At 55.3% G+C, this 25,651-nt stretch overlaps 1 protein-coding gene across 1 annotated transcript in view; it reads left to right on the top strand.

The window, feature by feature from the left end:
• Positions 1-301: 301 nt before the first annotated feature.
• N (neurogenic locus Notch protein) overlaps positions 302-25,651 on the top strand; it is a 67,161-nt gene continuing 41,811 nt past the window's right edge. Inside the window, exons 1-2 of the mRNA XM_077648922.1 lie at positions 302-644; positions 24,978-25,059. Of these exons, the coding sequence (XP_077505048.1) occupies positions 566-644; positions 24,978-25,059 (161 nt within the window). The 5' untranslated portion in view covers positions 302-565. The remainder of the gene's footprint in view (positions 645-24,977; positions 25,060-25,651) is intronic.

Below are 25,651 nucleotides of genomic sequence, written 5' to 3'. Positions count from 1 at the left end.
TGCGCGCAAGGAAGTAGTTCGCAATATTCACGCTTCTAAAAGTTGTTTTGCAGCCGAGAAGCGAGTAAAGCGAGCACGAACGTTCCTCAGAGACGACATTCGCTTAAATCTTTGCAAATCGGGGTGACTCAGCGGTGGTGTGGAAAGTTTGGAGCACAAAGGGAGGAGTTCAAAAACCCTCTTGCGGAGGTGGTTCCGCGCATGGGACGTTCGCTGGCTCGGACGGGGCGCGGAACAGAAGAGAGGCGGGAGAGGGGGACGGCTTGCCGGGGGGTCTTCGAACAGGTCCGCGTCTCCTCTCAGTGCAGTGTTGACGGTGCTGGAGGTCGGCATGAATGTGGACGCGTCCCAGTGCTCGCGGACGATGTTTTCTTGAGTGAACGGAAGGTGGGGACCGCTGAGACTGTGCGCGAGTCGGAAGAGTTTCGCTTTGATGCGTGCCGGCGCGCTCTGGATTACGTGCTGCTGGATTACTGTGGCAGCGAGTACACGGCGGACAATGACAGGCCGCTGGCGGTGACAGCAAGCGCGATCTGGATTAATTGACGCACGGACGCTACCAACAATGAAGCCTCGGAAAACCGGGGTGGCCGTCGGCCTGTGGCTCGCACTGGTTGCAGCTACGATACCACTCACGGTGCAAGGTGAGCAGCCGCCTGTTTTCCAGCAGCCTGTTGTGATGCTCGCCTGCGAGTAGCAGGAGCGTCACGACGGCGCTGCTTCTCCCCGGGTTGAGAACCACTCGGAGCCTGACAAAGCTTTGCTGAAGCAGGTCCTGAGTGGGTCTCTTCTCGTCTAGTGCAGATTCCGCTGGAATACTTCGGCATGCACTGTGGTCATTTCCCACTACCTGGTAGTCGGAAATGGCCGCAAGGGCTGCCAAGGAGCGCGATGCTGCGCGTAAGCTCCAAGTGTGATCTCATAGCCGTCTGTGCTCACGGCTTTGCGGGCGATCTGTTGGACGCTTTCCTAACGAGCACCTGAAGAATGGCACGGTCTCCGCGGGTGCCCGCTCAACGCGTGCCAACTTGGACTGCGAGAGTATCTCGTTGTTTTCAAAACGCCTCGATTTCACTGGGTGTAGTAACGCGGCACAATAGTGAAAAATGCCGGCCCCTTAGCTGTCGCCGTTCTCGAGAGGCTCCGCAAAAAGACGATTATATTCCGCGCCTTGCGCGCGCACGCCAAAAGTATCTGCGGCTCTCGGGACCTTCTCCCGCTAGGCTCTCCAGATACGGCTCACTACTCGAAAGATTACGCCTATCGCCAAGGGTACGCGCAACATGCAGGCATTTGGCGAAAGCATGCGGTAGCCCCGTATTCCTACAAGTCCGCTCCACCATCTGGCGAGCCGTGCGGTGCAGCGCTCCGCGGAGGCCAGCGCAAGCTTCCTATCCCGCCGTTACGACGAGTTCATCGAAAGGGAAAAGGAGCAAAGTGCTCGCAGCGCTAACCGCTGACGCCGCCGCTCTCCGTCTCTTCCTTGTGGTGGTGTTTATTTTTGTCCTTCCAAATCAGACCCACGAGGGTCGCCAGTGCGGTGATTAGGCCTAGTCGTCGTCTGCTCCGTCGCGCAGTCTAAGCAGCGAGGGGGGCATTGTTCGAGCGCGCGTTGAAAATGAGCTCGCAGACTCATTTCGCTACAGGCTAAGTGCCGCCGCAAAATGGCTGATGGCGCTTGATGGCGATCATCTGTCCGCGCAGGAAACTGTTTACCTGGCGGGCATCGCGCTTTCACTGTGACACTGCTTGAGGGGGGGTGACTAGGCCTAGCTGCGTTCAGTGGACAGTGGTTCGTTGACAAAAGACGCGCCTTCGCGGCCGCGAAGTTCCACCGCGTGGAGAGAGCTCAGGCTTTTTTTCTCCGACGTTGACTTGACATATTCGCTTCAATACACGACGCAGACGTTGTACAGCTAATTGCTTGTGGCACGTTTGGAATCGCTGTGGTTCGCTGTAATGTTTGCTACTAACGCTACCATTGCATGCTGGTTTTGGCTAATACTAGCTCGGGGCAAAGTCTAGCCGATGCAGTGCAAATTTTTTCGCAAGCTAAGAGAGTCCTTGAAAACCTTTTGAATGGCAAAAATCGATCACACGCTGTATTTGCTCAGTGGGCACGAGACGAGAGCATTTGAGCTAGGTGTGTGAATATTCCATGTCTGCAGTTGTGAGAGTCGGAAGAAACTTGCTTACTGTGCACGAGTCGGCATAAACCTAAGTGTCTTCGGGGGACATGTGCCATTCTGGCGTGGAGCAGTGTTCACGTTGGGGAGGGGGAGGGGGGGTCCGGTTACCATGGAGCATGCCCGAGCGACGTTTCTCACGTACCAAACTCAACGTCTTGGGGAAAAAAAAAAAATAAGATGGACAGCAAGAAAGTTACGGGCAAACGCTGACTCTCAACTGAAGTTTCATTGGAAACGTACAGTCCCGGTCATAATAATACGGAGCACGTTTCGGTGATCAAACTTCACTCCTTTCCTTGCTAGAATTAGGAAGCTGGTGCGCTCGCGTATGAGCCGAATGAACTCTCATATCTTCTCTACGGAATTCATTAGAAAACTTCAAACGCCTAAGCGCGCTCCGTGATATTTTGTCCGTACCTTTACACAAATATAAACGGAAATCAAGAAAGCCCATTCATGCACTCGCGCCAGATGTTAGCTACCACCCAGAACTGCCTCCGCATTGGGCGTTAGTCAGCAGCCATTTTTAATTTCGCGCGAAGCCAAGATATCATCTTTGGGCTGTAACCTCTGGCGCGGGTGCGGTCTTTCTCGATTTCGATGCGTGTTCGTGTGCGTTTGCAGTGAAACTTCCGTTTAGACTCGGCGCTTCTCCTGTCCATTCTTACTGTGTATTTTTGGTCAGTGCTGTTTTTTCCAAGATGCTCTGACACCAACTCGCCCAGCTATCGTTGCGTGCGTGTCGTCCGTGCAATCTTCGCGTCGAAAGACTCGTGTTCGTTGTGCAAAGCGAAAAACTGCAGAACTGCGGGAATGCTGACTCACAGAAACATCCCCCCCCCCCCCCCCCGCATGACCTCTCGTTCACAGTCAACGTACACACACACAAAAAAAAACCTGGGAGCGCGAGGAGCGAGTCGCCCTCTATTGCAATCTCTTTGAAAATCGTGTTGTAAGACTAGTTTGTAGTTTACTACTTCTTTATTCATTGGTGATAGGCTAGGTACAGGTGCTGGTATGGGGACAGCACCTTTTGCACCCTTTCGACAACTGCCGTCTACGCGCGATATTAAGGGGCGCCCCTCCTTTTCGAAGAATGTCACGGAGGACGACTGGCGCATCGTTCCTGGCGCTCTCTTTTTTTGCGAAAAGGGGTGAAACCGCAGCCTGTGAACGAGTTTTCTGTGGGGGAAAAAAATCTTCCTCTATGCCCCCTTTCCCGCAATTATGCAATTTGCGAAGAGCACTGGTCAGAAACTTTGCTGCCGATGTAATGTTGGGGGCAAATATTCCTTCGTGGCACCCCGTGTTGCGGACGGACTATGTATGCTTTATTCAGAGATCATACGCTTGGTCACTTTATGCATGAGGTACAGTCTTTGTCAAAAACTTACAGCCCAAGCGGTTCGTCTCTAAGCTTGGGAGGGTTGAGGACTTAAGTTCCTCCCGCCTTCGTGAGATTAGGGTCCCTGAGTACGTAAGAGCAGCCGCGCTGCAGGGCTCAGAAGCAGACCCATTGGGCTGTACACTTTTGGCAAAGACTGTACGGCTGCTGATTGCTGACGCTGCCACATCCTCGGATTTCAGGCAGTGAGTGCAGAGCCCACGAGTGAGAAGCATGGCGCTCTTTTTTTTTCACGCAGCTACTCGAGTTAGTGCTGTACCGAGAGCGTTTACTCCAGATTCTTGTATTTTCCTACTAGGCCCTGTCTTCTCGAGCGATTTCACCAGATACGTCGCCAGCTGTATAAGCTTCGCTAAATTGTAAGCTGTCTCGTCTCCAGCGACACCCGTCGTCTTTCCACGCTGAGTTGCGGGACCCCCAAAATGCCGTTCGTTTCGTTGACATGACTGCTAACGAGCGCATTGCAATCAGTTCGGCCTTGACCGTTTCGCGATGTTTGCAGAAAAGGAAAAAAGAAAGAAAAGCCGAAACACAGCGGCGTCGGCACCTTCCGGAAAGTCTCCGTCGCAAAGCAAGCTCCATCAGACAAGTCACCTCCATTTCTGCCCCAATTGCGGAGAGAAAAAAAAATGCATGTGGAAATGGGGGGAGCTCGGTGTTTCCCTCAGGAGGAAGTTGCGGGGTTCTGGCCGCGGGGCCGGGCGGGGGCCGGGATGGCGCGCAGGTGCTCACCACTTCCCGCACCCCCGAGAGGGGCCCCGAGCAGCTGCTGCTTCGCCGGCGGAGGAGGAGGAGGAGGTCCCCGCGCGGCAGATGGCCGCGACCGTGTGAACTATGCGCGCGCGCGCGAGCCAGCCTCGCCTGCCCCCTCTCCACAGCTCGGACAGAGCACCCGTGCTGGCAACGCACCATCTTCGCGCCTGAGATCTGGCGAAAGACCCTCCAGCAGACAGGACGTGACGCCGCAGATTCTGCACTGACTGACATCCGCCTGAGTGCGGTATCGTTTCTTTGTCTCACCACACCGTTGTTCAGAGGGGCGCTTACTTGATGGGCACCTGAGCTACGCCATGAGGGAAGGGAGTGAGTGAAAAGGGGGAAGAGGTGCTGCGTACGACGCGGGGTCTCAGGCGTGCGTGATTGGGCCCAACCGCATTGGGCTTGGTACCGCGGTGCTGAAACTCAATGTACTACACAAACGCGATGCAGGCGCCCTTGCTAGTGCCTGTATCGATTGATTACCGCGTTCCCATGACCGAAGAGGCTCCTTTCACTGAAAAGAGAGTTTTAAGGTACAGAAAACAAAAAAAAAAGGAAATACATGTATCACTAGCATACAACCACTTTCACACTAACCGTGGTGACGTCGCGCTTTTGTGTGTTTGTGTGTGTGTGAGAGAGAGGGGGGGTAGACCACGCCGCCATCCACTTCCATTCGGAGTCCATTTCATCCATTCAGTGCAGACGTTGCCATATAATGAAGAAATTCAATGTAATTGCAAAGCTTTATTTTTTTACACCCGTCTGTTCGGGATAGCATTCTGCGAAGATAGCTCTGGGCCGCAGCATATCACCGCTTGGGGGCCTGCAGTGTCGTGATGCTGTAGCTGACAGCCTTCAGGTGCTATGCTCTCGCTGCTGTTCTATAGACCACGCGCAAACTCTCTTACAACCATGGAAAACTCGCGTCAACATGTGCTTTTTGTTTGACAGTAAGTTAATTTAATTGAAGTAGAAAATCCCATTTTGCTAATAGCGTAAGTACCCCTAAAAGTGACGAACTTCCAGTAAGGAAGTGGTTAGAGTGTGTCATGCCTGAAACATCGGTCATTAAGCCAAAAGTCGCACGTTCATGTTAGGTTGGGCTCCCTAAAAATGCAAAATAAGTGTCTTGCCCGCACCGCCGTCATTGCAACGAGGTAGTCCGCAAGTACATTCGAACCAACATAAAAGTAATCACTTAAACATCGGCAGAACAAGACTCGTAAATTTGTTTCCAGTGTGAAGTTGTTTTTTTTCTGCAATAAAAGAGCCTATTTAAAGTAGAAGATCCAAGTAGACCAGATACTCTTCTGTTTTTTCGACTCACCGTGTTGCGAAGATAAAACTGCAATATAGCGCCTCGAGCTTAAAGGTTAAGCCTAATGTGATCCTTGCACACTTAAATGTAAACAAGCCCAGGGAAGTGTGGCGCGTCATTGCATCCAGAACCGTGAGTGAAGAATACGCTGTCGCGCGTAAAACCCAAGAGCGATCGTTCGCTGGCTCGCGTTCTTTCTGACCTGAACACGAGCCACCGATGAAAGCGAGCATCGGCTTTTTGCTGCCGGCGTTGTTTAGACATCTCTAGTCGTGTACTCGTACCCAAATCAGACGCAGTTCATACTTTCCTTGGATGAATTTATTCGTTTACTGATTCAATCGCTTACTGCGCTCGCAGTCAACGTCGCACGAAACGGCCGCGCCGCTTGGGTAACTGTGCCCGCCACTCGGACAGAAGGGCCGTCGCACGTCCGGCTTGGGGCACCCGTTGGTCATTCACACCCGAGCTCGTATTGATCGCAACCTGCGAGAGTTAGGTTGAAGTTGCACCCACGGCGGCGTCCAAGTATAGCGGCCCAAAGGAGACACGTGCTCGGCGGCGCGCGGAGTGACACAGTGACGCAGCCGAGCGCAGCCTGGACACACAGCGGCGGCGACAAAAGCGTCTCGCCCTTTTTGTCTCGGCGCCGGCTCTTTCATTGGACGTCTCGCAAGGGCCCGCTAATGCTGCTGCCGCCGCGGGCGCTTTCTCCGAGAGTGCGCTTCGTCTGTGTCGCGCTTATCCGCGGACGCGGCTTTGTTCTCCTTAAGCCTGCTCGGAAGCGGGCTTCGCAGGAGCGTATTCGGTTCGCCGGCGTCTGCATCGGAGTCCGCTGCTGCTACCGCCACGTGCATCAGCCACGTGGTATACTGTATCTTGAAAGGGTGGGATTCTGTGACATTCGCCCACACATAGGTTAAATGACAGGCACCGCAGCGGACACCACTGGCGCGGGAAAGAGCTCTGGAGTTTATGTGGTAACGCGTGGTTCATTTTGTGTTGTTCCGCGGTGTCTCTGAGAAGGAATTATTAGGAGACGCGGCGAAAAAAAAAAAATAGCGAGCGATGCCTTGTAGCCTAGCCACGGTACCTGTTGCTATCACAAAGAGACGAGGTCTGATGGACTCAAAGTATGTAAGCAATTGATTAAAACGCGTCTAAGGTCAGAATACAAAGCTGAGCGGCATTAGTGGGGAAATCAATCGTGCTAAAGCTGTCACGGGGCAGCGACAGTGCTGCCTAGTCGTTTCAATCAGGTGGCCGCAACAAGCGGTTCCAAGGCCTTGAGCCCGAACTAGAGCCTCGGTGCACGCGTAAGTAGACAGGCGGAGACGAAACAGCGCAGCGGTGCTTTCACCCATCCTGACAGCAGCACGGCGAAGTCTCCTGCCTTCATTTTTTTTCTTTTATCCTCCCGCTGTGAACAGCTTTTCCAACGAAGCGAGCCTCGCCTCTTCCCGACACTTCTTGCTTTCGTATGCCGGAATTCTATCGACTGCAGACATGAAAACAAATTTGTTTGGTTTCACTTGACCGCGAAACCACGTTGCTGCGGTGGGCGGAAATCGTGCAGGAACAAAGAGGGAGAAAAGACGAGCTCTTCCCGTCGACTCTTCGTACTTCTCCAGAATGGAGTCACGTGATGAAATTCATGACGTCACTGCGACGGGCGCCGCTCGGCAGCGAAGCAGCCCGTGGGAAACCTGCGCGCGGTCGGCGAGCGTGACGGGGGGGAATTGGGGCTGCGTCGACGGGCGGCGCAGACGCATGCGGCGGCAGGGAGCGAGCCCCGGTGCGCGTGCGTGCCAGTCCAGCGACGTGGCCCTGTCCAGGGTGGCGGCTCTGTTGGGCCTCCTGCCGCCACCGAGAATTATTTTGCAAGATATCTTTGTGCAGAATGGCTGCATTTTTATGCCCCCCCCCCCCCCCCCCTTTGTCCGCAGATTTCTGTCCGTCCGTCCACGCCGCGAGAAAACTCGACGAAATAGAACACACGCGGAAAGGTATAGGTTTGAGTGGGATTCGAACCCACGGAGTTGGGAGCCACTTGCTTTATGTGGGGCCCAGCCCATTTCGAAGGCGAGGGGGCTAGCCAATACAAAGCCCCAGATGGTGCGGTATACATACCCTGGTGGCCTACTATGGTATAAAGTAAATGCTTACCACACTGCTGCCTACCTTAACTGAAATGTGTAAATCGCTTGCCTGCCCAACCGCACTCCCTTTGGCATCTCCTATTCCGGCTCTTCCAGAATCCTTTCCTGATTGAATCATTTCCTTCTCTTGTTCTCGGTCTCCAGCACCTGACAAGCTATGCAGTGAGCTTCACGTGAAACTTGAGATGTGAAGCTGACTTCGATGAGAGCACACTGCAGAGTAGTGTTCAAACCTTGGCGTAGTCGCAAAATTGAACTGTATGGATCTTTAAAATCTTTGTGGCTAATCAGAACTTCCGCGTAACACAGAACTATGGAGCACTTCCATGTCAGTACAGGACGACGCAGAATCAGTGGACAACAGTTTAGTTATTCTATTTACTCGGGTAAGGGCGGTCATTACGACTACATCCACTTGCGCTCAGGCGTATTATCTGAGCTTTCAGCTGGCCAGTAATTCCAGCTAGCAGTCTTGTTTTCCCTTGTCACATCGGCAAGTTTAGAGTCACTTTCAATGAGCGGCACCCGCTTTTAGTGTCATTCGCGCAACACGACGAACTTTAGTCACATTCGCTGCTGAACCACTCAGCACTAAGTGAGTTCGGCGAGGTCACTACCTCTGCTTAGACGCACTCAACACCGTCCGCGTGCAAAGAGTTAGCTTCCCTGTGCGGTGAAAAGGTCCGTACAGTGTCACTTGGCCCTACTTCGGGAATTTAGTTCGGAGCAGCGCCGCCGTTGTGTAGCACGAGCAGATGTGCTCTGGCCGCCTGTGGTCACGCACTACGCTGTCAGGGCGACTCAAGGAGGCAGGCGGACTAGACCGCTTCCTCTCCCGGGTCGGTGCGGGGACTATGTGTGCATCTGCGTGGGCCTAAAAGATGCCAACTCTACCTAATATACCGCCCCGCAGTTTGTCGCTTCGTCGCCCGGGGAAACGCCTGAAGAGGGAAAACAGGTTCGGCGGCTTCGCCTTGCGAGAACGGTGGAGGAGGCAGGGCGCATGCGTAGTATGTTTGTTCACTGAAAAGGTCCATTGCGAACGCCACCTTTCTTTCCCGCGTAGCACCGTGCCGCCGTAAGTGACCCTTCACGGGGCGAAGTGCTGGAAGTGACGCTGGTATTGCTCAAGCTGAGCTCCCTGTCGCGGTCGTGGCAGCATCAGTTGGGCAGTCGCCCTGCCATATTCGCATTTATGCAGCGCCAAGGAGAGTAATAATTAGGGAGTGATCGCTCATTGGCATCCACCTGAGCGCAGCCATACGCGGCTACAAAGAAAAGCTATTCAGCTTCCTCAGAAAGATCGTAGTTAAACAAAAATTCGTCCCGGTCCGAGGTTCCAACCCGAGACCACCGCTTCACCGGAGCAGTCGCTCTACCAACTGAGCTAACCGGAGTGGCTAGAATATGGTAGGGCGAGAGCGAATTGATCAGTAACTCCAAAAGTGGGAACTGTGTTAGTCAACTCTTTAGGGGAATCCCCCAAGGCGGAGTAGTGTTATGTGGTTATTTATTTGCGTCAAGGAGAACCCGTTACAGCTGGTGAGGTGGAGGCCGCAGTGCCGTGCGCGAGTCCCCTCTAGCGCACAGAGAAGGGAGGTCGCGTCAAAACCGTGCCGGACAGGAAGCCCTTCTCTGCCTGCCTTCCGCACAACCGGGGCGCCCCCTCGCGGCGGTTTCCCGGAAACCGCGTTTCACCCCTTTGTCCGCGCGGGCGGGCAGACCGCAGAAAAGGCGCCCGAGTTGCTTGGGGCGTAGGGTGGGCGGCTGTACGTTTGTCGAGGACACTGCGTCCGTGTCTGGTCTGGCGCGCGTTACGTTCGCGCAGCTATTTGCCCACCACCGAACGCCGAAGGCAAACAGAATTGATTTCCAAATCGGGTCTCGGCACTCTCGAATGCGTACCCGCACAAACGCCCGCGCCTTCTCTACTCTGGGCAGTGGCGCAGCGATGTGGACCGTGCCTTTCATATTGCGAAAATCCGGGAGTGAGCGCTTAGGTTAAACAAAAAGTGGCGAACCGCGAACATCGCTGTTGCGTGTCGGCTCCGGCCGACGATCAGCGGCGCCTGTTGTACACAACACGCGGAGCCTTCGGGGCGTGCAGTGTGTGCCACGGCGACCGCACCTGGGCGGCCCGAATCGCTACTCCGCGGTCGCGCATCGACGCGCCTCTCGTAGCCGAGGAGAGAGCCGCCGCCTCTGCCGTACATTTTCTTCAATGGAGGCCGCCTCTGGGCCGAGCATGGCGCTCGCTTTCTGCGGCGCACCCGGAGCCACGCTCCAGGTCCTCACCGTCCGCGCACGCGCTTCCGCTGTTTCACGGCCGTGCTTCGGATAATTTCGACGCGGCGCACCGCGCTCGGTAGCTGCACCTGTGAGCCGCTGCAGTCGTTGACGCATGTCACAAACGTGCGCAGCGCGCCGTTATGTTGAATGCGGTGTAAATAAAGTATCCCCCCTCCCCAGCCGGCACCCCAACCCCCGCCTTCTCCAGACATTGTGCAGCAATTGAATGTTAGAGTGGGCGTTTCGCACTGAACCAGTTCACGATGTGAATATGGGTCGCATTGGCGTCACAGCGGCCGCTGTGCGGGAACAGGGGCACAGTGCAGTACAGCGAAAATCGGTTTGGTTCGTGGGGGTTTGACGTCCCAAAGCGACTCAGGCTATGAGGGACGCCGTAGTGAAGGGCTCCGGAAATTTCGACCACCTGGGGTTCTTTAACGTGCTCTGACATCGCATAGTACACGGGCCTCTAGAATTTCGCCTCCATCGAAATTCGACCGTCGCGGCCGGGATCGAACCCGCTTCTTTCGGGCCAGCAGTCGAGCGCCATAACCACTCAGCCACCGCGGCGGCTTAGTGAAAATCGGCTCGCTTAGTCTAATCCGGCTGTCGTCACCTGCACCGTGGAAGCTTGGTGAATGCTCTATAATAAACTGCACATCTTCAACCAAAAACCAATTTTTTTTAAATTTTAACCCAACGTTTCGAAGCCGACTCGGCTCCTTCATCAGGGAACGAAAGCTGTGATGCCAAAGGCGTGAGGGAGGGGGAGGAAGGGGGGGGGGTTAAGGCTGTTAGTCACGTTGTCGCGCTGTGGGGAGGCGGTCAATGGCGACCTTTTTTTCGTTGAGTTGAAGAGCGAAGTCCCTGGGCATACACTGGGGGCAGGTTTCCTTTTGTGCGGTTGATGTTGTTCGGGGTGGTTTGGATGTGCCAGTATTCGAGAAGGAGCCTCTTGTGGTAATTTGTTTACCACAAAAGGCACCACCGTGGCAATCTTGCTGTCGCGTGCAAGCCGTCTCAGTTAAAAAGGAATGCGCTCTGTAGACTGGAACTCTCTGACCGAGGCATTGGCAAGCAGTGCATTCCCGACTGAAAAGAAGGCTTAATGCACACTTCTGAAAAAAAAAAAAATGTCTTTACGCAGCAAGTGTTTCAGACAAGCAACATTGTTTATAGCGTACGTCAGCAGGCGAAGCACACACGCAGAAATCGCTCTCGCAACAGCGGGCAGTCGGATGCGTCTGCTTTGGAGGACAGCCGCGAGAAGTATAGGGAACCTGTGCTGCCAAGGTGGCACTGCAATTGTTCCATTCGGTGACTCAAAACTGCTTTTGTCAGCCGCTTGGGCCGCTGCAAACGCGAGAACACATTCTGCGCGATTAGATACCCGCGTTTGGCTGACAGCATTCATTGCCTAGCTTCTCTCGGCGTAGCGCAGATAGCTGACGAACGGCACGTGCGACTTCGACAGAGCGCGGAGGCTCACGCCAATAAGCGCCTGAAGGTGGCGCGGAAAAGTACTGAGTACTACCCAAAACTGCTTGCTCTTCTCGCTAGACTGTGTTATGGCGCTGCAATCGGCACCGCAAAATTCAGCGCAAGTTCCCCATAGGCAAAAGCATCGGCAGACACCACGTGAGCAGTAAAATGGCATGGCCTCCATGTCTCACCGTTGATTAAGCTGACCATTTGAACAACTACGCGAAGCTGAATGTGAGCGCGCACTTGACACGTGGCTGCCTGTGAGCGACAGCCTGTGTTCCCTGCACGATGCCCCACGTTTCTGCTGAACAGCGTTCCTCTCGTGCATAAAGGAAGCGCAAATGACTTTGCAGAAAATGAGCCTCGCCGATTAAGAAAGAGGGACACTATACCCAACTGCATATTTTGGGCCACGGAAACAGCTTTCCAAGCCTCTAGAGACGCTGGCCATGGAAAGCCGGTGCTGCACTGGCTCGAACTCCACGCGATCTTCAAACTGATTTAGCCCGACTTTTAGGCAGGGGGTGCTAGCTAGATTGATCGTATCTCGTCCCGAATCTGTGCTCGCTCGTATGGCGCGCGCCTTGACAGTAATGTGAGCTGCAGCAGGCTGCACGCTGACCCGGGCTTCCGCCACCATTGACTAACCGAGAGCGTCCCAGGGTCGTCAGAGCGTACTCCTCGGGAGGAGCGCGGTGTCCCATGGCAGCTGCGACTGATATCGCGGCGCGATTGAAACCTCGGAGCTCAACTGCGGAGCGACCCGACAAGGAAGCGTGTTGCTCGCGAGCAAGCGTGGTGCTGGAAGAGACGCGGCGCCACCCTGCAGCAGCCATGTCCGTTAAAAGAGGGAAGCCGCGTGGGCGTCGTCCGTGCAGCTCGTCAATGGGAGCAACCCGCCTGCCTCGCTGGGAGCAGATCGGGCTCTTCCGGGGTATCCAGACGCGTAACCCGCAAGTGGACGAGGCACGGCCGCTTTTTTTTGCACGCGGTAACTAGCGATGATTCGTAGGCAACCCAGAGCGACCTTCGTTCGCGTTAAGCGACTGGCGAGGCTCTCCGCTGTCGCTCATAAATTCTCGTTGCCGCGTAGGCAACTGGCGTAAGATAAAACGTCCCGACCACACAAAGAGATAGCCTCCCCGCGGCCACTGCTCGCGGGCGTGCGTCATATCGCAATTGTCTCGCGCTGCAGGACACGTCGTCCGCTCGGTGTTACAGTTGGGATATACACGCTTCAATCGGTAGGTTGTGAATAGGTTGCCCCAGAGTGTGCGCAGCTCTATAGTGCTCCGGTCTTGCCGCACCCGTGCTATTTGGCCACACCATCCGGGCGGCGTTCCTCGCGCTTGTTTTAGCCGCCGGTGCGGCTTTCCGTGCCAGCCGATCGGCGTGGCACTACAACGAATCTCCGGCGCAACCGCGTCGAGCGAAGGCCGGACACCGTGCTCCCTCGCTGCAAGGAAGGTTGTGTGCCGTGAATGAGTGAGTGAGTGCATTCGACGGCGATCGCGCTCGAACAGAGCAGGCGCGTTGCGTAATCGTCAATTCCTCGCGCAAGCAGCAGCAACAGCATTGGCGTCGAAAGCGAGCCCGGATTTCCCCGGACGCCGGTGCGCATCTTGCGTTCTCCTGGCCGTCGCCAGATGCGCCGTTCGGGCCCGATTTTCCCACGTATCCTCGGCGCGCCTTCTCCGCTGGTGCCTGCTCGCGGGAACCTCCCCCATCTCGGCGCATTTGCTGATTCAATTTTCTTTTTTTTTTCGTACTCGCTCTCTCGACCTCAGACGTTGCTTCTGTCTTAACTTTGTTCTGTCGCAGAGGGCTTTGGCGAACACGAGCTGCTTCTCCCGCGCCCCCATCTGTTGTTTCTTTTTTTTCTGTAATTACGCAGTCGTGATTCAGCACGCGCATGCCGCGAATACGGAAGCGCAACCGCGGCAGAAACAAAAACAAGCGCTGAGTGCATCCCCCCCAGTCCCGGTGGGGAGGCCTGGCTGCAGGAGAGCTGCAGCAGCCGGCGGCAAGTCGCCCGCTGGTGTTCCACACGCGAGGCGCACATGTGGTCGCCAGTCGGCGAGAAAAGCGCGCGAGCTCGTAGGGCCGAGCCCCGGGCCGCTTGCTGGGCGTCCTGAAAGGTGACACCGCGCCGCGCGGGAACATCTTGCGTCGCTCCCGCCCCCGTCAAAGCGCCTGCCAGTGGTCTCCTTCGCAGCGGCTGTACGAGCTCTCCTCGCGCGGTGGCACGAAGCGAGGGGGAGGGGGGGGGAACCCTGGGCTGGGCGCAGATAAAAAAAAAAGACAGAAACCGCCGTGGGAGCTGCGGAGTGCGCGCCGTTACGAGTTCCTTCCGTCCACCACTTGCATTAGCGCGCATACGCGCGGCTCGAGAATGGCGCGGCGGTGCTTGGGGTTTGTGTCATCGAGCCGTTCGAGACTGCGACTCGTTTTTTCGAGTTTTTCTTTTTTATTCATGTTCATGTTGGAGAAGCGGTACCCGAGCTATCGCGCGTTTTTGCCCGCCCAGATGAGGAGAAGGGGGGGGGGGGGGGGGGAAGCGTAATTAGGATCTCGGAGGAGTCTCTTCTGCTGCGGCGTGGGAAGGAATCGGTTGACGCCAGTCGGCAAACTTTATACACACGCCGCGTACAGCCGTCACTGAGTGCGTGCTTGCGCGCGCGCACACACTGCCGGGTACCAAGGACGCTGAAATCCAATCCTGGGAAATGAGTCTCCGCAGCGTGCTTACGTCGCCCAGAGGAGGAGAGCGCCCGATCGGGAGCCGAACGCGCTGCCAAGAAAGCGGTTCCCACGTTCCATCGATTGGGTCTGTGCGCCGCTCGCGAGAACAGCTCTTCGTTCGCTGCTGACGATGCTGTGCGCAGCCGCGTTTTCAAATGGTCTTGCGTAATTGCTTCGCTCCTGTTTTAAGGAAAACGAATGGAACGGAGGATGGATGTATATAAAAGAAACACTCGATTCTACGTTGGGCAGTGGGACACAAGCGGCTCGAAAATAATAATCACGTGCCTGGCTTTCCGTGAGGAAAACGGCTGGCTTCGGCGGCGTGGGAACCCTCGTTAACTACCAGGACAGGCGTCCTTGCGCAAGCCAGATCTTAAGCATGACGCACGCCAACTACCGCGTCTTATAGGCAGACTGATTTTGTCACACGAGGCTGGATGCGACCTGGCAGCTGGTGCAGATGCGAGAATACGGACCCGGTGAAAGAGCTATGGTTTTGTGCAGCGCGATAGTGTAGTTAATGATGCATAAACTTTAGCCGCAAGGGATAAGGTATGACCGCTGTCGTGTTGAAGCTGGTTATTCGCAGTGGAATGCTCCCGTTGCTAAAGCCACGCATTTTGGGACGTCGGCCCAGAGTGTCATCTACAGGAGCTAACTTAAACACCCCCTATTGGGCTATGAGATCAGGCGCCTTCGAGGCTAGGATAAGGCCCGTGGCCTCATCGTAAGCGAAATCTTTGTTGAGTCTGACTCCTCCGTCCGAATCTTCCCTTCCCTTCCGATCCTCCTTCCGAAGCTGCTATAGTGAAGTCATCTGCCGAGGCCCTTTCACCGCTCTTCTGCTGCCTAAAAAGCGTCAATGTGCAGTTAAAAAAAAAAAACCCTTACCACTCATTTGAGCGCACACAATTACTTCTCTTTTTTTTTTCTGCAAACTGCACCATAGTCTGCGCGCCTGGACCGGTACCGGAAATTTTTACAAGCCGGAATAGACAAAATCGGCGAAAGATGGGATTACGCGCCAGAAACAGGGAATGGAAGAGCTCTCTAGAAAAGGTAAAAAAAAAAAACTGCCTGCCTGGCTTATATACTTACGATTCACAGTGCCGCCGGGAGCAGAATCGTGACGGCACACTGCAGGATGGGCATTAATACCAACCAGAGCAGCTTCTCACACCTTCTCTGCCTTGCCGCCTAGCGTGCACTGGGTAAATGAGGCGAGGCCTGAGGGGCCGCAAGTGTGCAGCAATATGATGGGTATATGATGGGTATATGATGGGTACATGATGGGTACACGCGTCCGGCCTCCAACGATGAGCACCGCTGTTACGCATTTATTTTTTTTCCGGCCACCTCTGGCGAAGTAACGTCCGTCCACAAGAGTCCGTCGGGCGAGTGCCGAAAAGTGCAGTTCCCCCAGACTTCGACGCACCCTGCGAACGAGGTTGGTCAGCGATGCCTGTCCGAACTTGTACCGTTCCTCGGTTCACTCCGAGGACGCTGGGTGGGTGAGAACAGCGAGCAAGCTTTGCCGACTGGTCACAAGCACGGGTGAAAACCGTGCAATCGGCCTCTCCGATTGCGCTGGTAAACTAGCGTTCCTTTGAAATTAGAGGGGCGCAGAGGACAAGCCTATCTAATTTTATTTCTAGGCAAAAATCAATTCTGTTGCCATTACTGGGCATGTTGTGCTTGTCCAGCATAATAATAATAATAATTGGTTTTGGGCGAAAGGAAATGGCGCAGTATCTGTCTCATATATCGTGGGACACCTGAACCGCGCCGTAAGGGAAGGGATAAAGGAGGGAGTGAAAGAAGAAAGGCAGAAAGAGGTGCCGTAGTGGAGGGCTCCGGAATAATTTCGACCACCTGGGGATCTTTAACGTGCACTGACATCGCACAGCACACGGGCGCCTTAGCGTTTTTCCTCCATAAAAACTCAGCCGCCGCTGTCGGGTTCGAACCCGGGAACTCCGGATCAGTAGTCGAGCGCCCTAACCACTGAGCCACCGCGGCGGGTCAACGCTGTAAAGTGCGTCGAATCCAGAAATATGCCAGCGTTGGTTTAGAACCAGCATTGCACTCGTCTTATCGTATCATCAGGCGCCGTCGAAATAAAGCTAGACACTGGTGTTTTCGAAGTTGCGACGATCGCATTTGGTTGCAGGCAAGGGCTGGCGAAATTAATCGCTCCCAAACATGGAGCGGTGAGCGCCGGGAGAACCGTGCTCTTGTCAGTAGTTATCGCATTTTATGAAAAAGAGGCTGCGCGACGACTCATTTGCCGCTAAACTCGCGCTTGTCGTCGGTTCACTGGATATCTTTGGTCAAGACCGGCGGAATTCAGAGAGCGCAGGGGGGAGAAAAAAAAAAGCAAGAATAAAGGAGTAAAAGGCACGAAAGCGCGAATAGTTTCGTTCTCTCATTTGTCGCGTGGGAACCGCCTGGCGTCTCTTTTGAGCTGCCGGCGCGGAGCTGTCTCCCTTTGTCTTTTAGCTCCCCGGGGGCCGCGGCGATCTTTGTCGGCAAGTTGCGTCGACAGGGTGGGAAGAAGACGCCGCGCCGTGCTCGTCCGCATGTCGCCGCCGCTCGTCACATCACCGGAACACAATGCGTGGCCATTTGCATGCGCCCGGGCGCCGAGCTTTCTCGCTGTTATCTAGCGCCGCGGTCCACCCGCGTGAGGCGCGCTGGTCGGCCGGGGAACGGGCTCTTCGAGTGCGCGCCCCCTTGTGGACGGCGCGCAGAGGGGCTCTTGACCGGGCGCGCTTGTCTTCTCCGCTTGTCCGCCTTCGCACGGCCGACCGAAAAGCGCGCGCTTCTCCGGTCGAGGTCTCCACACGACTGAGGAGAGCGCTCGGCCGCTTTGCTCCCAGGCTTGAAATGACGTCTTTGTTTACGTAAGGTGAGACTCCTATTGCTGCCCCAGATTCTCCTGGCTGCACTGTGTCCCCTTGTTGCCCCCTCCCCGGGTGGAGGAGAAAGGATTCCGTCCGAGGGAGCTGGTGAAAGGGTGACGGTACACCGCCGTCAGAAGCGGTCTTTCCAAATGCGTCCGCATCCGTACGTCGGCAAGGGACCGCGGGCGGAGAAGTCACACTGGTGAGACAGACACGCGTTCATGCCTACTGGAGATGGCATGTTCAGTCATGCGCCAGACAGGTTACTTTGTGTCGTTTCATAGTTCACCCCCGAAAACGCGCTCCGCGTCACTCACGCAGTGCGGCCACGTCTTGTATTCCTGATGGAGGCATGAGCCACCGAGCGAACTCAGCGGAGCACCGAGGTGCTCACTTTCATTGTATGCCGGGCTCTTAGGACCTCTCATTTGTTGGGGGGAAAGGATTTATTTACTAGGCAAGGCAGATAAGTTGGCCGGAGCCATGATCCTCTACTCTGCACCCAGCAAAGGGCCTTACAGTGGGTGCAGAGGTGGAGAGGGGTCATGTGTAAACATATGCAGCTACGTGCTTGATCATAGCCGCAATGCGATATACGCGCTTTGTAAAAAAAAAATTAACTTTTTTGGAGGGGCACACAACCTCCGCCTTTATGGTATGACACGATAGCTTCACTGGGTTAACACCCATACTTGCGGAATTGGTCAATCTGGACTTTACATTCAAAGATCCCTGGGAGTACTTATACTACTCATGGCGCAGTGGTGGAGCCCAGGCACGTATCCAAGAGGGGCCCAAGGGAGCCCGGACCCCCCCAAAAATCAAGTTCACTTTCACTGCCAAATCAAGTTGGTTTCACTGCCAGGAGCGAATGGGGCAGCACTCGTGTAGTACGTTCATGGGAAAGCAAAACATTTTTTCCCCACCCGTGGCGAAAAGGAAGACACAAAAGTGAGACAGTGTGGGATACGCCAAACTCTGAACATCGCTGAGGCACCGGATGACCTTTTTTTCTAAGAGCGCAGAAATCAACAGCGGCAGGTTGACTCACTAGGGCTTGCGAATGTCGAGACCATGATTCTCTTTTCGTATAAGCATTACCCCCGCACCTACGCCATTTTCACGGGTCAGGGCAGTTATAAAGCTCGCCCTAGGTATCCGAGCACCGGAGAGAGCAGTGGGACGCAGCAGAGGCCCCCCATTTTTCTTCACCAGCAGGTCACGAACGCGTTGCGACCTGCGAGGTGAGGAATGGCCAGATCGCAGGCTACTACCGTTCCTGGCACAAGCGCTGGGGGGGCTCGCGTTACGGCTCTCACAGCGTGAGCAATGCCCCCCGGAGGTTTCGCAGCCTCACTTTCCTCACTGCCCAGTGCTCCACCGACGACGACAAGGCGTGGCGTACGCGGCGCGAACCCCCCCGCGAAAAGGGGCGGCCGACCGGTGGTCGCGGACGAAAAAGAGCCACCGCGGAGGGCAGTCATGGGAACCATGTCACGCGCAGAAGGACACACAGGATGCGCTCTTCCCTCGCCACCTGCGCGCCACCGCGTGAGAAATTAGCCGGCGGGGAAGGAAGCGAGACATGGCCGCCTCCTCGCCCGCCCTGGCGCCCGTCATTACGGCGAGCGAAATAATGGCCGCCCGCGATGCACTGGAGCCGGCCGACGCAACCACGCTGCCCTCATTGCGCGGCCGGTCGCTACCCGCCGACCGGGGTCCGCTCTGAGGGCGCGGCTCTGCTCGGGGGGAGCCGGTGCTGCCGCTGAGCGTGCGCCAGTTGCCGTCTCTGGAGCAACACCGAAACTCCAAAAACGCCAGGCGGTGGTGGAGTGTGCACGTAGCATTCTTGATCGAAGAAATATATTGGCCCAGCACCTCCAACGCAGCTCTCTGGAAGCGCTGCCAGTGCTGCCGGCACGAACCAGGCGAGAGAAGTGCGCCGCCACGAAAGTAAATGACGTCCGTCCAGAATCGCTCAGCAGCGCTCGCTCCAGCTCAGTAATTCTGTACACATATAAACGTATATAGGTTTCCCTGCGGAAGCTGGCGCAGCGATGTGGAGAGCGGCGCCCCTGTCGGGGCCAGTTCTCGCGCCCGAATCGGGCTGATCAGTAGAGCCCTCGGCGACCGTCGGGGGCGAAATGGCGCATCGAAAGGCCTGACCCTGGAACTTGCGAACTGCTCGTCCAACGGCAGCTCGAATGGCCGCCCACTCGACTCACGCGCAGTACGCACCAGCGACACTGCGGGGCGGCGCACATTACAACGGTTGCCCTAGATCGTCGGTTCGTCATCGACCGAGGAAAGACGCCTGGAGGCTGACTGAAGGCAGCCGAGCAGAGTTGCAGATTGGTGCACAAGGAAGGAGCTCGTGCGCGCGCAGTAAATTCGGGCCGTCCGCAGTTCTCGGGCCAATTTGGTGAGAGGAGTAACCCGCAGGTAGACACGTCGGTTGCCGATCGAGGTCAGCGTCGGTCGCGTCGGTGATTGCGCCAAAGGCCCTGCGCGGGACTGTCGCGCCGTGCTCCCACGGTCGTCCCGGTGAAGCCGCGTCTTCGGCTCCGCTCTCTCGGGACGAGGGGCGGCGGCGCCGGCCGATTAGGAGCGTCACTGTAAGCGAGCAGAGGCCGCTTCTGTGCGCAGCTTTGGCGGACGTTCCAGTGCGCTCTCTAATGAGCCGAAAAACTCGCGCGCCCTTTATTCTCCGTTTGGCGCGGCCGTCTCGGCTCTTTTGTCCGAAAATTCGCGGTGGCGCGCTTTGGTTACTAGTGTGGCCGGTCTTCGCTTAAGTGCTGCTCACTTGCGCAAGCGAGTGTACCGAGTGCGCGCATCATTAGAGACACTTAGAATAGGGTGACCTATCGGTTAAGGGCATTGTGGAATGGGGGGGGGGGGGGGGGGGGGCATTGCGCAGGACAGTAAGTCCCCTCCCTCCGGTCGCTGCCCTGCGCCTGCTCACTGGCCCCCGCTATTCCTCTGTGCGCCTAACCGATAGGGTCACCCTATTCTAAAAAGTCCCTTTTAGCGAACACTTGCGCTTGTTACCTAATATGTAAGTGCACCAAATGTTATTACCGGCACCGCGCTGTTTTGCCGTGTAATGGGGCCCGAGCGCCGTCAAGTGGATTAATTAACCTTCACTTTTTGTCTCGGGTCCCTCATTTTTTTCTGAAACGAGAATAAACTTCAAACTTCAAAACGCCTACAGAGGCAACGTTTCCCGATATTGATCTCGGGACCTGTAACCTAATGTAGGTAACGCACTCGCTACGCTCAACGTGTGCTACAGGCGACGAACAGTTTCGGGGCGACCAGCTGAGAGACTGGGCGTCCACAGGTGCCGATGTGCGTCTATATTCACTCTTCACCACGCTTTCTCTATGGCGGTTACTTCGCCTTCTTCTCATAGTGGCTGTGTCGCCTACAGCGCGCTCGAAAGTCATCGCGATACTGGGAGCCGCGCAGAGGCCGGCGGCTCTCCGATACCCCGCTTGCGAGTGGACTTCGCGCGCGCAATGTTCATCACCCCGAGCACGTCGCTGGGAGCGTTCACACTCCGCTCCCGAGCCGAGGCGGGAGTTTCGCAACGCGTGCGTGGTCGGACAGGCGTCTTATTTCGTGGGAACGCTTCGAAAGAAATCTGCGGGCTCAAGGTGGAAAAAAAAAAAGAGAAGCACGTCCTCTTTCGTGGGAAAAGTGCAACCGCATACTGGGAGCTCCGATCGAACTCATCAAGTTGTTGACCTCGTGCACACACGGCTCCTTTTCGCGGAGTCCGCTTTCTCCCTCAAAGGACAGCTCCGGGAGATTTTCGAGGTTACTGCATTCTAACGAAACTTGCGCTGTAGGTTCCTCTCGTTCCTGGTTGCTTCATCCAAGTTTGGCAGCCACGCGACATTTCATTCTGGCGCAAATTGATTTTAAAAGCTTGCTGTTTCCATGGCCTCAGTTCAGATCATTTCTACGGGCAACCCCGCATGTGTGACGTCACATGCATTACCCGCATTTCAATGTCCGCTCCCCACACGAACAAAATTTTTAAGCTTGCGTTAGGTTGTCTGGTTAGGGCGCTCGACTACTGATCCGGAGTTCCCGGGTTCGAACCCGACCGCGGCGGCTGCGTTTTTTATGGAGGCAAAACGCTAAGGCGCCCGTGTGCTGTGCGATGTCAGTGCACGTCAAAGATCCCCAGGTGGTCGAAATTATTCCGGAGCCCTCCACTACGGCACCTCTCTCTTCCTTTCTTCTTTCACTCCCTCCTTTATCCCTTCCCTTACGGCGTGGTTCAGGTGTCCAACGATATATGAGACAGATACTGCGCCATTTCCTTTCCCCCAAAACAAATTATTATTATTATTATTATTATTATTATTAGGTTGTCTCATGCATTTTCTGAAAGGAGACATCGTTTACAGTCGCTACCTCAGCCATTCAACGCGCGTACGAGTGCTTTTCTGTTCATGACTGTGGCGTCATCACTGCGTCACGCGAAGCATCGTCACTGGCCATGGACTCAGTTTCGGCTTTCTATTTTCGCTGCTTTAAAATAATTACACTCAGCATTTTGGAAGACCGGTTTGTTGTGGTGTGCCTATCAACTCAAAATGTTCGAAAAACCCCCGGACTTGTCCTTTACAGAGCAGTCTTTTGGTAGGACGCAAAGGGATGTGGAGCCATTTTGCAGTGAAGGATATTCTCTACCATGGGTTTACATACTTCCTCCATGTTCCCTACGTTGTTGAGTTCAGAATGCGGAGCTGCGTTCTGGCAGCGCCAGCCCAGAGTTATTTCACGTGGCCTGTAACGAGAAGGCATTCCATCGGTGCCGAACTGATCTTCGTGGACATGGAGCAGTACGACGCGCAGCGAATTGCTGGCTCATGCTCGTGCCGCGACGGGTGAAAAGACATGCGTGCTTTTTTGGGGGCTGCCGTAATGGGCAGTCGTCTGTCTCTCGGCTTTTTTTCTCGCGAGAGAGTTTTCGCGTTTGTCAGAGACGACGGTGCCAGCTGGATGCCACTCATCCACATCAACGCGGAGCGCGCAGATTCAGCTATCGGGGCCCAAGACGGCTAGTGGCCATCGCGGCGGGCACACAGACCCTACGGAGCGGAGGCCGGCGGCGTTGGGGAGAGAGGGGGGAGCAGGAACCGGAATCGAGGGTGAGGGCGGCGACAGCTCGCGCTGTGCCCCCGACGAGCCCCAGCGGCGGCCCCTCAACCGGCGGCGATCGGAACAGCGAACAAAGGAAGTGCGCGCTCCCCGCTCGCTTGCGCGTGCACGGCGGCTGCTACGGGAGGGACGGCTGGACAGGAACGGTCAATCGGATGGACAAACGGTGCCAGCGACGTTAATTAGACTCGTTCGCTGGAATGCGGGCTGACCGGAGATGGAGAATTGCGCTGTCGACGCCAACGCCGCGCACGCAACCTTCCGTCGACTCTCGCAGCGTCCGCGCGCATGAAGAGAAGCAAGGTGAAAAGAATCGAGGCCGGCACCACCTTTGTTGCATTGCTCAGCGATGAACCCTGCCCATTTGGGGGGAAGCGTGCGGAAGCATTCGGATGAGCGAAACGGTCCTACGGGTGGGGAACATGTGCAAGGCCCGGCAAGCGGGTGGCGCTGTTGCTCGCGCCCGTCGCCCCACCGGCGGTGACTGCTGCGCCCTCCTGGCGCCGTCTGTTTTTTTTTTTTTTCGCTGTTCGTCATCTTCTGCGCGGCCTGCTTTCTGTCAGCCCGACGTCTTCGCTTTTTTTTTTTTTTTCGTCCTCCGCGCGGGGAGGCCGTGAGATGCGTCTCTCTGGCGACTGGCACTTTGTTTCAAGCGCGGGAATCGGCTTCGTGGAAACAAGAAGCAGGGAGCGAGCCTGACAGCGAGGGAATGCAAAAACAATGCGCTGCTCTCACGGCGCGTCGTCTCCCCGCGGGAGAGTGACTCGCATGCGGACGAGGAAGAGAGGAGGAGGCGACTGCACGCTTTAAACGCGGAGCATGCTTATGCGAGTGTACCACGCTAGCGACCAGGAGGTAGGCTGAAGGACGCCGTCATAAAGTGGCGCATTTTAGTGGCCTGCGGGTCGCTTGGCAAGGGCGGCAATGCTGTGGCGTGTGGGAGGGAAAGGAGAAGTGAATGCAGGGGGCTCTGAAATTCATGGAAGTCGAAGCTCGGTCGCTTTTCGCGTGTCTTGACGGAAACCACATCTCACTTCCTCCGCCTCTCTGCTTTGGTTTCTTTCAGTAACATCCGTTCATTCATCCCGGGGATGAAAGCAGCCGCACCTTGACAGCGCTTCATGATAGCTTTTCGAGATATTAAGATAGCAGTAAAAAAAATAGGTACAGCGGGCTCGGAAGAAATCGCAGGGCTCAGTGTTAGCTACAAGTGTCGCAATTTTGACGGCAGGTTGTGAATATGACACCTGGATTCGATACCACGATGGCGCTGCTTGCCAGCGCAATCACAGCGCTGATGCGGCTGTCCAGGCAAGTGGGTTTTGGATGGTGGAAAACACGCGCGGTCGTCTCCTGACTCAGCTCTGCTCAGTTCTACCAAGGCTTCCCACAATTCTCTGTCGAAAATGGCGTCGGCCGCCGAGGTGTTACGAATTACCACTGACGCAGCGAGAAGCGTGCCAGCAATTGACCGCCGAACAGGGGGACGACCGATGAAGGAACCAACGTCTCGCGCTTAGCGGTGTCTGTTCTAGTAAGCTTGCAACAACGTAGCACATGAACGTGCTCGTCAAGACTGCCGCCTCCTGCATAAGTCCTCTCCCTCAACACATTTTTTTTTAATTTTCTTTTGAAGGATTTTGAGGGATGGGAGGGTGGCTTGCCGAGAGTAAACGGCTGAGAAGACCTTCCACAAGAAGGCTCGGACTGACCACTCTTTTATCTGCCTATTCTTTGTCGGCTTGAGCATGGGTGAATGCAACCGCCCTCTGTGAAGTGTGGTGTCTTAGCAGCTGCGCAGTAAGTTGTAATGTACAGTGGCAGTTTCCCGTACGTCAGAGATGACATTTTAGTGGCGACGAGGGGAGGTGGGCTTCTTTTCCTGGCGTTCATTGACTAGTGTTTCATTAAAGTTGTTTCTCTCTCCCCCCACAATACTGTCCCGCAAGTCAACTCCAACGAAACTCCACACACTGGGACCCCGCCTGCAGGACGCTTAGTACAATGAATAGCACAACGGCTTGCTTTCGCGGCCAGAGAGATGACTTTGGCAATGCTTGGCATTATTTAACGCGGCTAACTTACGCCTTTCCACACATAACCACCGTTACGCCGTCTATTGACACGCTACGTCGTAACACGAGCTGATTGTTGCATTTTATTGAAGAGTGAGTGTTGCAAGCAGGTAGTGTGGCTGCATGTAGACGCTCTGAGGGCGCGCGTTTCACTCGGAAGAGGCTTCCGCGTTGTCATATCGCTCACTAAGTGCTGGATAAAGATTTTGCACAGTGGTTACCGCTTAACAAAGTCCAGTTTGGAAATGCGCCGTGCAATGGAAGGATGGACACGCCCGGAGTGTCTGTGCATTTTGTCACATTGTAATATAACCTAATTTGTTGCTACTGCACACTCTAATCAATTCTATTTGTAATGAAGTAGTCACAAATAACAACCGACGGAGAGCATTACGTGCATGTAAGATAGTCTAAGAATTGCCCTTTGGATGAGCATTCGTGACGCTTTTTTTTCTTCCTTCCTCTGCCGCAGCTTTCGTGTCCTGCTCGCCAAACCCGTGCAAGAATGGAGCCTCCTGTGTGTCCTCCAACCCGAGCGGAGAGTCGCACTGCAAGTGAGTACACGCAACGTGCCATTTGTGCACTTGGTGCTTTGCGCGCACTGGGGTCATGGTGTTCCAGTGCGTGCCATGAGCGGATAGGAAGCTAGCGTACGCCCTTGTTACGCTAGCGTCCCGCGGGATTTTTAAGAAGGAGAACAAATCCTGTTATTTGCTCGTAACGTACGTAGAGCTTGAAAAGTTGAGGGAAAAGCCCACAGTTGTACTCAAGGCGCAGTTGTGCCCAAAGCGCTTAGCATTCTGCAGCGGCCGGTTCTCGCGGGAAGCAGTAACCAAGTCTGAACGCGTCTGAGCGCCTCCAGACAGCGCGTTGGGGTTTGGTTGTTGCTTTCCCCTTGTTTTTTTTTTTTTTTGCCTGCATGCTGAACAAGTTCGTGAAGGCTTACTTGGGGCTTGTACTTTACTGTTTAGGCTCAACCTGACAGTCAGCTTCAGATATGACGTGCCTTCCCGGCATCAGAAAAAAAAAAAGCACGTAGAAGGCTAGAAAGAGCTTTTGCAGGAGTGAGGAGGCAGCGGGCTGTGGCAGTTCAGAATGGACTGTCAGCCACGGGGTTGTTCGCTCCGCTGTTGACGAGTTAATCGA

Source organism: Amblyomma americanum, chromosome 1 (assembly GCF_052857255.1).
Source record: "Amblyomma americanum isolate KBUSLIRL-KWMA chromosome 1, ASM5285725v1, whole genome shotgun sequence".
NCBI classification, from domain to species: Eukaryota; Metazoa; Arthropoda; class Arachnida; order Ixodida; family Ixodidae; genus Amblyomma; species Amblyomma americanum.
Note: the sequence above shows the minus strand (reverse complement) of the source record. Positions and strands in the feature narration are given on the sequence as shown.